Consider the following 12,529-nt stretch of genomic DNA (forward strand, 5'->3'; position numbering starts at 1 on the left):
GCACCACGACTTAATAGCATGTCGTGGTGCGGGGGGTTATATATGAAGCGGGCTCATGCCCTGCGGCCGCTCCATATTCTGCAGGTGTCCACTGTGTATTACAGCTGACACCCGGGACTAATGGACAGGAACAGCGATCGCCCTGTTACAGGAGCCTGTAAAAATGATATTATACTGCAATACATTAGTACTGCAGTGTATTGTACCAGCGACCTAATGATCGCTCGTTCCAGTCCCCTAAAGGGACTTTTGGGAGGTTTCCACCGTTTTGGTACCTCAGGGGCTTTGCAAATGAGACATGACACCCGAAAACCATTCCAGCTAAATTTGAGCTCCAAAAGCCAAATATTGGTCCTTCCCTTCTGAGTCTTGTCGTGGTTCCAAACAGCCGTTTATTACCACATATGGCGTATTGCTGTAATCAGGACAAATTGCTTTACAAATTTTGGGGTGATTTTTCTCCTTTATTCATTGTAAAAATTAAACATTTCTATGTTTTTTCAGAAAAAAGTAGATTTTCATTTTCACGGCCTAATTCCACTAGATTCAGCAAAAAAACTGTGGGGTCAAAATGCTAACTATACCCCTAGAAACATTCCTTGAGGGGTGTAGTCTACAAAATGGGGTCACTTTTGGGGGGTTTCCACCGTTTTGCTCCCTCCAGGGCGTTGCAAACGCGACATGGCACTGAAAACCAATCCAGCAAATCTGCGCTTCAAAATCCAAATGGCGCCATTCTGAGCTCTGCCGTGGGTCCAAACAGCAGTTTAGTACCACATATGGGGTATTGCTGTAATCGGGAGAAGTAGCTTTACAAGTTTTGGGGTTATTTTTATTCTTTATTCCTTGCAAATATCTTTTTTTTTTATATTTTTTCAGAAAAAAAGTAGATTTTCATTTTCACAGGCAAACTCCAATAAATATAGCAGAAGACCTGTGGGGTCAAGATGCTAACTATACCCCGGCCGGTATTTCAGTCCATTTTCACACTAGGGCCACATGTGGGATATTTCTAAAAAGTGCAGAATCTGGGCAATAAACATTGAGTTGCATTTCTCTGGTAAAACCTTCTGTGTTACAGAAAAAAAATGTATTACAAATGAATTGCAGCAAAAAAAATAAAATTTGTCAATTTCCCCTCTACATTGCTTTAATTCCTGTGAAAAGCCTAAAGCGTTAAGAAACTTTCTGAATGCCGTTTTGAATACTTTGAGGGGTGCAGTTTTTAATATGGGGTGATTTATGGGGTCTATCTAGTACATAAGGCCCTCAAAGCCCCTTTAGAACTGAACTGGTCCCTGTAAAAATCGCCTTTTGAAATTTTCTTGAAAATGTGAGAAATTGCTGGTAAAGTACTAAGCCTTGTAACGTCCTAGAAAAATAAAATAATGTTCAAAAAACTATGCAAATATAAAGTAGACATATGGCATATGTGAAATAGTAACTATTTTGTGTGGTATTACTATCTGTTTTACAAGCAGATACATTTAAAATTAGAAAAATCATAATTTTTGTACATTTTCTCTAAATTTTGGTGTTTTTAACAAATAAGCAATGAATTTATTGACCAAATTTTTCCACTAATATAAAGTACAATATGTCACGAGAAAACAATCTCAGAATCGCTTGGATAGGCAAAAGCATTCCAGAGTTATTACCACATAAAGTAACACGTCAGATTTGAAAAAATGGTTGCTGGTCCTGAAGGCCAAAATGAGCTCAGTCTTGAAAGGGTTAAAGGGGTTATCTGGAGAGATCAAATTGATGGCCTATCATTAGGATAAAGTATAGAGCAGTGAAAAGTATAATGGGGAAGCAGCACACACACAAGCGGCACATTCTTTTCAAACAGCTGATCAGCAAGGGTGCGGAGAGTCGGACCGCCACAGATCAGATATCAATGGTCTATCCTAAAAATAGGCCATCAATTTTATCTCTCCGGATAACCTTTTAGCATAGGTTCACTAGAGAGGATTTGTTTAAAGTAAAGGTTTACTTTTGATGAACCCAAATGTGTATATATATATTAGAGAACAGTATTATCAGCAATTCTCTAAATATACCACTCCTGCATGAAGCCGTAATATGTCTGCATGTAAAGGCCGGAGCATAAAGGATTCCAATGATTTGAAACATTTTGTAGAGGCACAGGATTATTTTATATATATTTTTTTTTTATTTCACATCACAAAACCTAGAGCCCATATTTGCTGCACTTTTACCTGCGCATCTTGCCCTCCCTCGATCATGGTAGCTGGATCGGTAGAAAGAAGTGATAACTCATTCCACATTGGTGTCCATATGTTTCCAGGAGATATGCTGAAGGTATAGAATTCTGTTTTATAGGATGAATGTACAGCACCATATATTATTACTTCAATGACCATCTAATGCAACTTCATTATACTATCTGTACAGCAAAGAAATATTGTACTGCTCCGTTAACAAGAATGTATTTTTTTTTTAGACAAATTATTTAGTTTGATATAGTCTCCATGAACTTTATGTACTAAATAAATCTTTACAGCAGCAAATTCATTTGTGAGCAGAAATACACTTACATGCACTCAGATGAAAACATTATGGACAGAAATTAGTTCCATTTCATGGTGTGTTCCCAATAATCCATAGACGAAAACTTACAGGGTGATCTGGGATATAATAACTGTTGACCAGTTAAAGGGATATTCCCATCTTAAACATTTATGGCATTAGCTATAGATAAAACTGCCTGGTAGCGCCTCGAGGGCCCTCACCTATCAGAAGAGCTGGAATCCTCTGATCAGGATTCCTGTTTTCAAAGGTTATCGCTAGAATAAACACTTTTACCCCTTTCGCACTCTACCACATTGTCAAAAGAAATGAGATTCAGAGAGGGAACGTCTTGGTGGGAGTGGTGCATTTTTGTGTGGTTTATTGTAAACCCCCTACAGGTCGTGTCTCCAGCATATGGACAATCAGATGAGTCCGAGGTGCAGCCACAAGACAAAGGGTCCTCATTGTCCAGTCTCCACAGGGGATCATCAGGAGGCACCACCATCACTCAGCTCAGGTGCAGACGAGCAAATAAAGCAGATCCAATTATCTCCCGTGTGTTCTCATCCTGGCTGTGGCACACAATAACCGAGCAATACACAGAATAGTACAAAAGGCCACAACTCGCATGCAAACAGAAGAAATATTAACTGAAGTCAATCTTCTAACAAATCATGGTGACTGGAAAATGCCTCCCCCCCTGAGGGGTATATAAGGGCTTGAGCTGGGGAGGATGGGAGTTCTGGATTTAGACCTTCATGGGAGCTGAAGCGGAGGCGAGATTTTCCGGTGATTACCCTATTTTGTGGACTATGTGCTGTGTCCTGCGTGGAAGCCCATCTGTTCTGTTAGAATTGGATGCAATAATCCTTTTGGAGCTGCCCTGTCATGACTGGTTCTGTTGATCGTGTATTAACCTAATGAACCCCATGACACACTCTTAGGGTATGTTCACACAGGCTATTTTCAGCCGTTTTTCGGTCTGTAAATGCGGGGGCTGAACGCCTCCAAACATCTGCCCTTTGATTTAAATGGGAAAAACGGCGTTCCGTTCCACGGGGCATTTTTTTATGCGCCCATTTTTTTAAAACGTTCGTGTAAGAAAACGCCTAGTAAAAAGAGGTGCATGTAATTTCTTGAGCGGTATTTCATTGACTCAATAGAAAAACAGCTCCAAAAACATCCGTAAAAAAAGCCACAAAAAACGTTTGATGCATAAAAAACGGCTGAAAATCAGTATTCCAGTATTTTTAGCTGGGCCCTTAGTTGTCAGTTAGTTCATGTAATCATTTCACCCAACAGTCTGTTACAACAAAATTTCATCTTCTTGTCAGTGCCCAGAGTTCTTACACACATTCTATGATCATTGCATGAGTTTTCACTTTTTTTACTTTACAGTCGGCAGCACCAGAGCAGTTAAAAGGGGTATTCCCATCTTAAACATTTATAGCATATCCATAGGATATGCCAAAAATGCCTCAAAAGGTGCGGGTCCCACCTAGAGGACCCTCAGCTATCAGCAAAACAGGGATCCTATGATCATGATTTACGTAAGCCCCTTTCCCCTTCTAAATCAATACAGAGATAGGCAAGCGCTGCGGCCACTTCTTTAACTCACATAGAATTAAATGGAGGGGGCAAACACTGATGTACAGTGTCAGAGTGCATGCTTGCGTGTGGCCTTCTTCATTGAACTCTATGAGGGTTGCGGAAAGATGAAAACTACGTCCACCTCTCTATTGATTTCTTTGAATGAATTTATTCAAGCAGTGGGCGTGAATCGGTAAATGCAGTCCATAAAACCCCCTCTCTCCAGATAGATGAGGGTCCCAAAAGTGAGAGTCGCAAATATCAGGAACTTATGGCTTATCCTGTGGATATGCCATAAATGTTTAGGATGGGAATACCACTTTAACGATAATCGTTCCAGACATATCCGTGTTAATACATACTGTAATACCAAACAGTTGTTATGCTCCATGTAATGAGGACATTAAATTTATATTTGTGTTTTATGAATAAATTTTACATATTTAGGTTTCACACATAAAATACACAGACTTTTCAGGATCTTACCTATTTACTCGTACATTGTACTGGCTTTCATCTACAGCCATTGCCTTGGTCATTGCAGTCACTGCTCCCTGTTTAACAAACAAACAGTATAACGGGGTCGTTCAAACACAACACAAGTCACACAGCAAAAGGCCGTTTTCACATTGCCCTTGTCCATATGCACTAGGAAAAGCTCCTCAAGGCATAGGTCAAATATACCACTAGACTCATTATACCAACGGCCAAAGACAGTTCTTTTGGCTTATGTCGGGAGGTAAATGTTAGGGATACAGTTTTTTTGCCGTGTGAGATGGACCGTTTTAATGTCACAACACTTTTGTAGTGCATTTCGTTTGATCTACTGTGTGAATTTTTTTTTTTTATATTTCTTCATTATAATGGCAGCTGGTATATTGGTGCTGCATTTTCTCAACTAAAAAATGTGTAGAAAAAAAAACAACTGCATGGCAATCAGATGCAGATGTTTGTTTTTTTTTTTAAGAAATACCCTTATCTATAGGTTTGGCAGGAAAAAAAAAAAAGGAAGAAGAAGGAGGAAGAAGAAGGAGGAAGAAGAAGGAGGAAGAAGAAGGAGGAAGAAGAAGGAGGAAGAAGAAGGAGGAAGAAGAAGGAGGAAGAAGAAGGAGGAAGAAGAAGGAGGAAGAAGAAGGAGGAAGAAGAAGGAGGAAGAAGAAGGAGGAAGAAGAAGGAAGAAGGAAGAAGGAAGAAGGAAGAAGGAAGAAGAAGAAGAAGAAGAAGGAGGAAGAAGAAAGAAGAAGAGCTTTACCTCAACTGTAATAAATAAAACGATGTGAACAGAGGTGAACACTCTTTTTTCTAAATTTTTTTACATAGGAGTGTGGTGGAGCTATGAAATGTGTCAAGATTTTAAGATTTCTAGTAAATAAAACCAGTCATATTGTTTACTCGGGAGTAAAATTAACGAGCCATCACCAGTTTGTAAAAACATGTGAGCATCTAGTGAATGCGTTTTCATGGGATCATGGGGACACTTAAGTGTTAAATTCCTATCATGGTTGTCGTTAATTTTTTTTCTCTCTAGAATTTTTTACTTCTTACATGAACTTACCTGGCTCATTGGGAGGTCAACAGTGCTTGGTCACGTGTAGGTTCCAGAATATTCTGAGCTACATGCGGTGTTGCCTAACTGGCTACAAGTTCTTTGAGCGGGAGAGTGAACCCCCTTATAAGGACAGATATTCTGCTGTTCCTCCTGTCTTCGCTATTTTGGAACGAGCATCGCCCGCCCACCCTCTCTTTGGATTTTATCATTTGTCGATGGTTGTTTATTAGAGGGATAGGTTATTAGTCACCCAGTTTCATGGGTGGACGAGTTTAAAGTATTTTTGATTTAGGATTTTTATATTATATTTATGATTATTTATATTTTTAACTATGTAGCCCTTAATAAATAACCACGGCCTCGTTCAACCAATCTCTTGTAGTCTGTGTTTTTATTATTATTATAATAAGTTATTGGAATTTTTGAGTTGTCATTATGTTTCCATGCCTCTGATGAAATAAACATAATTCAGTGTATGTTACAAGACTAGAACTGTAAACTATCAGTTAATAGATTAAAAGACGCTGATTCCAAATCTGTACGTTTTATCTTTCTACTCACTTGCATTCCCCCGGTGTAAGCCCACAGATGGGCCATGCGCTGTGCGGATGACGAGTCCTAGAGGTCCTCTCCATTATACACGCTTATGCAGCATGCAACGCACGGCCCGTTTGCGGGTTTACAGCTGGGAAATTTTATGCTGTAATTCAAAAATACAAATCAAGATAACACGACAAATAAAACTTAATTTTAAGATTACATGAAAGGTATGGTGCATTAATTGGTACTAAAGACATTGTACCTTTGTGGCAACATAAGGTATTGCATGTTTTTGACCAATAATTCCAACGAGACTTGAAATGTTGATAATGTTCCCTTGAGTTTTTCTTAGATGGGGTAAAGCATACTGGGAAATACAGGAAAAAAAACAAAAAAAAAAACAATAAAAATTGTTGACATAGATATACATTTTAATAAGCACTACAATACCTAGTATTCTATTACTTGATGCCATGCTTTGAAGGTAAAAAGTAATGTAAATGCTTGCTCCGACAATGGCTATTGCACACATTTTGCCGATGTGTGTATTTAGCGCCAGGGATGGGACTGGATCAGAAAAAGCATTTCCATCTGCATTACTACATTAGCAAAGCAAAATCAGCTACAGTAATATATCATGGTGTTGCGTCTCTCTGCGAGTGCTACACCATATATATTTTTTTTAACATAACTGTGAAATGCTGCGGATGGGAAACTGACTTGTTTTATATTGGAGCAGAATAAAGCAACCTATCCTGAGTTTAGGCCTAGGCCCAAGAGAGAGGATTCTTCTGTTGCACAGATCTAATGTTTAGTGCAGGGATTCCTTCTATAAGGTTGTCTTGTAGAGGCAGATGGGCTCACACAATTTGATCAAAATGTGCGCTAAGAAGAAGTATAGTAAATATACTGTAGAAGTAATGCGATTGAAAATAATATAAAAATGTTTGCATTGCATATATCTTAGCGCCTGCAGAGTGCTGCATCTTTGTGTTTGTTTGCTAGGAAACTGAATGGCTACATGTAGCTTCCTCCACAGCTGATCGCCAGTGTGGTTTAATGATAATCTTATGACATGTAAAAAAAAACATTTTGCATCAGTGTGTCTAAATTTTCATCCATTTCCAGTCCGTCGGTCCATTTTTTAAATGGCCGTTTGTCAACCATTTGCCATCCATATTTTATGGCCGTTAAAAAAAATAAAAAATAAAAGAAGGATGGATTTCATTGATCAGTTATTTTTGGTCCCAACTCCCTGAAAATGCCACAGTGCCCATGCAGATAGTGCTGCAATGTCCCTGTAGATAGTGCCACAGTGCCCACTGTAGATAATGCCCACATAGGGCCAGTGACCACATATAAAGTGCCAGAGCCAACATAGTGCCATACTGCCCACTATCGATAGTGCCACAGTGCCCATAGTACCACAGTGCCCACATATTAAGTGCCAGTGCCCATATAGTGCCAAAGTGCCCAAGTAGATAGCGCCAGTGTTCCCTGTAGATAGCAAGGGGGGTCTGTGTGGCACTACCTGCAAGGGGGGGGGGGTCTGTGTGGCACTACCTGCAAGGGAGTCTGTGGCATTATCTACAGAGGGCAGTGTGTGGCATTATCTACAGAGGGCAGGCTGTGGCATTATCTACAGAGGGCAGGCTGTGGCATTATCTACAGAGGGCAGGCTGTGGCATTATCTACAGAGGGCAGGCTGTGGTAGAAAATTAGGCTCTATTCACACGGCAGGGTCTGAGTGTTGGCCGTTTTGCATCCATTTCCGTTCCGGGCCTTGTTTCCGTTTTTAACGTCCAATTTTGACCCGTTTTGCATCTGTGTTTTTTACTGTCCATTTTGAAAACGGATCAATTTGATTTGTACATTTTCTGCCAAACACTTCCTTCTGTAGGTAATGCCTCACAGACCCCCTTGTAGGTAGTGCCACACAGACCCCCTTGTAGGTAGTGCCACACAGACCCCCTTGTACATAGCCACCCCCCATAGATGGCACCCCCCTACCTTGTAGGGGACAGCTCCAGGAGAAGTTCCTGACTTCACTGTCCGACGTCACTGTCCATGTATGGAGACTTCTCCTGGAGCAGGATCACCGGCCACAACTTCAGCCGAAGCTGTGGCCGAGGATTAGGCATTCAGCTCCTACAGGGAGCAACAAAATACCCTCTTCCTCCTCACATGCACTTCGCACTGTGAGGAGGAAAAGGGAGCGAGCGGCAGAATGCACGGCCGTCACTCGGATCACATCCGAGTGATAGCTGTGCTTTACGCAGCCCCATAGACTTCTCTGGGAGCCGTGTGGCCGGGAGAATGGCCCAAAATAGGGCATGTTCCATATTTTGATGGGCAGGTTTACCGGGCCATCAAAAAAATCGGCCATGTGAATAACCCCTTTTGGGGTCTATTGTTCATTCTGCAACCGTGTGAATAGGGCCTTACACAGGATTAGTAAATTTGCCCCACTGTGGTTCAGATAAATGAAACAATTGTTTACAAGCTACATTTGATTGGAGCCCTAAAATCTAGAAGACGGGTTTACATCTATTAGAAAAGTAAAACATTAAACTGGTTAATGATGATTTTAATACCCATTAGGCTTACAACCTGAAATCGGTGCTTATTAATATAGTCAACCACTCCACATCATTACTTCAGAAGACAACGAATTACCTTGGCAGTCAGAAAGTAGCCAATCAGATTCAAGTTTAAGAGGTCCTGAAACTCCTGGACAGTTGTGTTGTCTATGGTTTGTTCTGGGGGATCTAGGATTACACGTTGAACAGAGCATAATAGCAGATTAACCAACAGTATAATTGATCTGGAAAAAAGAGCAGCAATGTTAAAGGATTTTTCCCATAATAATGATTTATCAGCCATCCACAGGATACAGCAGATGTTGGGGACTATCTGCCAGGCCATATGGACGTTGGTCGAACTTGAAGGACGTGTCTTTTTTAACTGTACGATGTAATATTTAATCCCTTAGCGCACCCTGACGTGCCATTACGTCCGGTTGTGGGGGTTAATGTGTGGAGCGCGCTCACCCACTGAGCGTGCTCCATATGTTGCGGGTGTCGGCTGTATTTTACCCAGGGCTGCCTTCACTCTGCCTCTGCTAAGCCCTGCCTGTGGCAGGGCTTAACAGAGGTCTGTAAAAATGATGATATACTGCAATACGTTAGTATTGCAGTATATTGTACCAGTGATCTAACGATCGGTTGTTCAAGTCCCCTAGGGAGTCTAAAAAAAATGTGTGTAAAAAAAGTTTAGTAGTGAAAAAAAAAATTACAAGTTCAAAAGAACAAAAACCTTTTCCCAGTTTCCACCCTAAAGTAATGTAAAAATCAAAAAAGTAAACAAAGTTTGTATAACTGCGTCCGTAAAAGTTTGAACTATTACAATATAGCGTACTTTAACGCTCACGGTGAACACCATAAACAATAAAAAACGTGATCAAAGAGTTCTACGCACCCAAAAAATTGTACCATTAAAAACTACAGCTCGTCCCGCAAAAAATAAGCCCTCACACCGCTCAATCGGTGAAGAAATAAAAAAAGTTATTGCTCTCAGAATGTGGCGACACAAAACATTTTTTTTTAACAAAGTTTATCAATAAAAGAAGCAAAATATATATATATAAAAAAAAAAACTATATAAAATTTGGTATCACTGTAATGGTATTGAGCCACAGAATAAAGATAAGCTGTCGTTTTTACTGCACAGTGAAAGCCGTAAAAGCGAAAACCCAAAAACCTATTGAGGAATCTCAGTTTTTTTTCCAACTTCAGCCCGCAAATAATTTTTTTTCAGTTTCCCAGTACATTATATGGAACTATAAATGGTACCAAAAGAAACTACAACTCCTCCCGCAAAAAATAAGCCCTCACACCACTCTATTGATGGAAAAATAAAAAAAAGTTATGGCTCTTGGAATGCGTCGAGTGAAAAACAAAAAAAACATAAATAAAAAAAATGGCTTCTTCCCAAAGGGATTAAAGAGGCTCTGTCACCACATTATAAGTGCCCTCTCTCTTACATAATGAGATTGGTGCTGTAATGTAGGTAACAGCAGTGTTTATGATTTAGAAAAACAATCTATTTTCACCAAGTTATGAGCGATTTTAGCTTTATGCTAATGTTTCTTCTTAATGCCCAGCTGGGCATGTTGTTACTTTTGACCAAGTGGGTGTTGTGGAGAGTAGTGTATGACGCTGACCAATCAGCATCATACACTTCTCTCCATTCATTTACTCTGCACATAGTGATCCTGCGTTGTTCACCATGTGCAGTCACATACACACATTAACTTTACTGAAGTGTCTTGACAGTGAATAGACATCACTTCCAGTCGGGACAGGATGTCTATTCACAATCCCGACACTTCGGTAACGTTTGTGTTTCACTTACAGCACAGCACATCAAGATCACGTTGTGCTGTCATATACAGCGTGATCTCGCGAGATTACGCTTGCTGGGCTGTAAGTCCTACACAAACGTGATGTCTATTCATGGTTAAGACATTTCAGTAACGTTAATGTGTGTGTATAAGTGACTGCACATAGTGAACAACGCAGGATCACTATGTGCAGAGTAAATGAATGGAGAGAAGTGTATGATGCTGATTGGTCATCGTCATACACTTCTCTCCACAACGCCCACTTGGTCAAAAGTAAAAACACGCCCAGTTGGGCATTAAGAAAGTAATTAGCATAAAGCTCATAACTTGGTGAAAATAGATTTTTTTCTAAATAAAAAACACTGCTGTTACCTACATAACAGCGCCGATCACATTATGTAGAAGATAGGGCACTTATAATGTGGTAACAGAGCCTCTTTAAGGCACCTCCGCTGTCCACCTGGTGCATAAGCAACATTGGAACAAAGTAGTTGTATCCTGCAAAGTTTCCTGTATGCATCCAATTCCAGTTTGCTATCTGCTGTCAGCCGGTATCCAGCTACCAGCTAGTGTCCAGCTACCCACCTGTGTCCAGCTACCTGCTGTCCACATGTGACCAGTGATCCGCTGTCAGCTTCCATCCCTCAAGGTACCATCTGCCACTGCCTGTTTCTTGTCTGTCTGGCCAGCAGCTACCCCACCTGGACCACCTCAAGAGGTAGCCCCGCCCACAGCAAAGATCCAGATCCCTGCATAGGGGTTGAAAGGTGAAGACCGGGGAGGCTACTTAGATAACGCACAATTATGAGCTGGCCCTAAGCCAAACCGGTGAAGTAGTCCAGTGGGTAAACATCCTGCTGGTCATAACAAGCTCAATCCCCTTTGCTATTAGATGACAAGATCCTAAACAGGACTTCACTCTCCAGAGGTACCTAAATGATCGTCTTGAACAAGGAGGTGGGGAATTGGGCCAAGGTACATACAAGTGGCGTGGTGGGGGAAACACCAGGCACTTCTGTTCGGGGTGGCAAAGCCTGGCACCATAATGGGGTGTGGGCAATTTGAATCTTTTCTCTATCTTCTATGTACACCACTTTATTAAGCTGTATTATATAGTGAAGTTGATCTAATGTGCCCTACACAGAGCCAAATCCCAATCTGAAGATTATATATTCACATTTTCAAAAATGGTTATTTGTCAGTGGTCAAGTAAGTCAAGCCTGGCCAATCAATTTCAGTCTAGATATCGGTTGGTTGTCAGCCCGTTCATGTAAAAAGTACACCCAAAATGGTCAGAAACTCTTTGTTATATCAGATGGTTTATCCAGCCAGTGGCCAGCTTGAAGGTCCTTACTCTTTAGAGTCAGCAGCAGCACAGTTAAAGGAATTATCCCACAATGAATGAAAAAACAAAAACAAAGCTAGAACCAGTCCTGTATCTTACATGGATCCAGAGATCTCCCCATTCATTGCTCTGAATGCTCCGCTTGATTTTCTTAAGGCTGGCAGCTCGGGGGCGTGTCCTCTTACAGCTCCTCTCCCTCCCTGTCATAGCTTGTATAGGCAGATCGTTCTGTGTCACTGGCTCTGCCCGGTCTCTAGGAGGAGCTCTACAAATACCCCCATTACATGGCTTTTTAGAGGGAGAGCCAAGCCCTATATAACTGAAGACAAGCTGTGTTTCTGAATGAAAGCTTCTTCTCTACTTCCTTACGGACAAGCAGAGGAGGCATTTTCTATTGGCTGGTGGCAGTTGGAGAGTGTATCTGAGCATGTGCGTCCTCCCTCATTCAGCTCAGTAGGACGACGTGCACATTACTCTACAGATTGAACTCCAGGGGGCACCATTATAACGAACTAAAAGGAGACATATCGCAACTGGAGCATTTTTGCAACAGAAGGTAAATTATAAA

General features: G+C 40.9%; 1 protein-coding gene across 2 annotated transcripts in view; it reads right to left on the minus strand.

The window, feature by feature from the left end:
- The window catches only part of HSD17B14 (hydroxysteroid 17-beta dehydrogenase 14), a 64,557-nt gene that overhangs the window by 7,884 nt on the left and 44,144 nt on the right, over nucleotides 1–12,529 (minus strand). The window contains exons 5-9 of one of the 2 annotated variants that reach the window (XM_075838854.1): nucleotides 8,891–8,982; nucleotides 6,477–6,581; nucleotides 4,612–4,679; nucleotides 2,223–2,319; nucleotides 1,239–1,372 (exon numbers count right to left, since the gene is read on the minus strand). In XM_075838854.1, the coding sequence (XP_075694969.1) occupies nucleotides 1,250–1,372; nucleotides 2,223–2,319; nucleotides 4,612–4,679; nucleotides 6,477–6,581; nucleotides 8,891–8,982 (485 nt within the window). In that variant the 3' untranslated portion in view covers nucleotides 1,239–1,249. Of the gene's footprint in view, nucleotides 1–1,238; nucleotides 1,373–2,222; nucleotides 2,320–4,611; nucleotides 4,680–6,476; nucleotides 6,582–8,890; nucleotides 8,983–12,529 lie in introns of those variants that run through there. The other variant, XM_075838853.1, reaches the window with a different exon arrangement.

Source organism: Rhinoderma darwinii, chromosome 10, assembly GCF_050947455.1.
Source record: "Rhinoderma darwinii isolate aRhiDar2 chromosome 10, aRhiDar2.hap1, whole genome shotgun sequence".
NCBI lineage: Eukaryota > Metazoa > Chordata > Amphibia > Anura > Rhinodermatidae > Rhinoderma > Rhinoderma darwinii.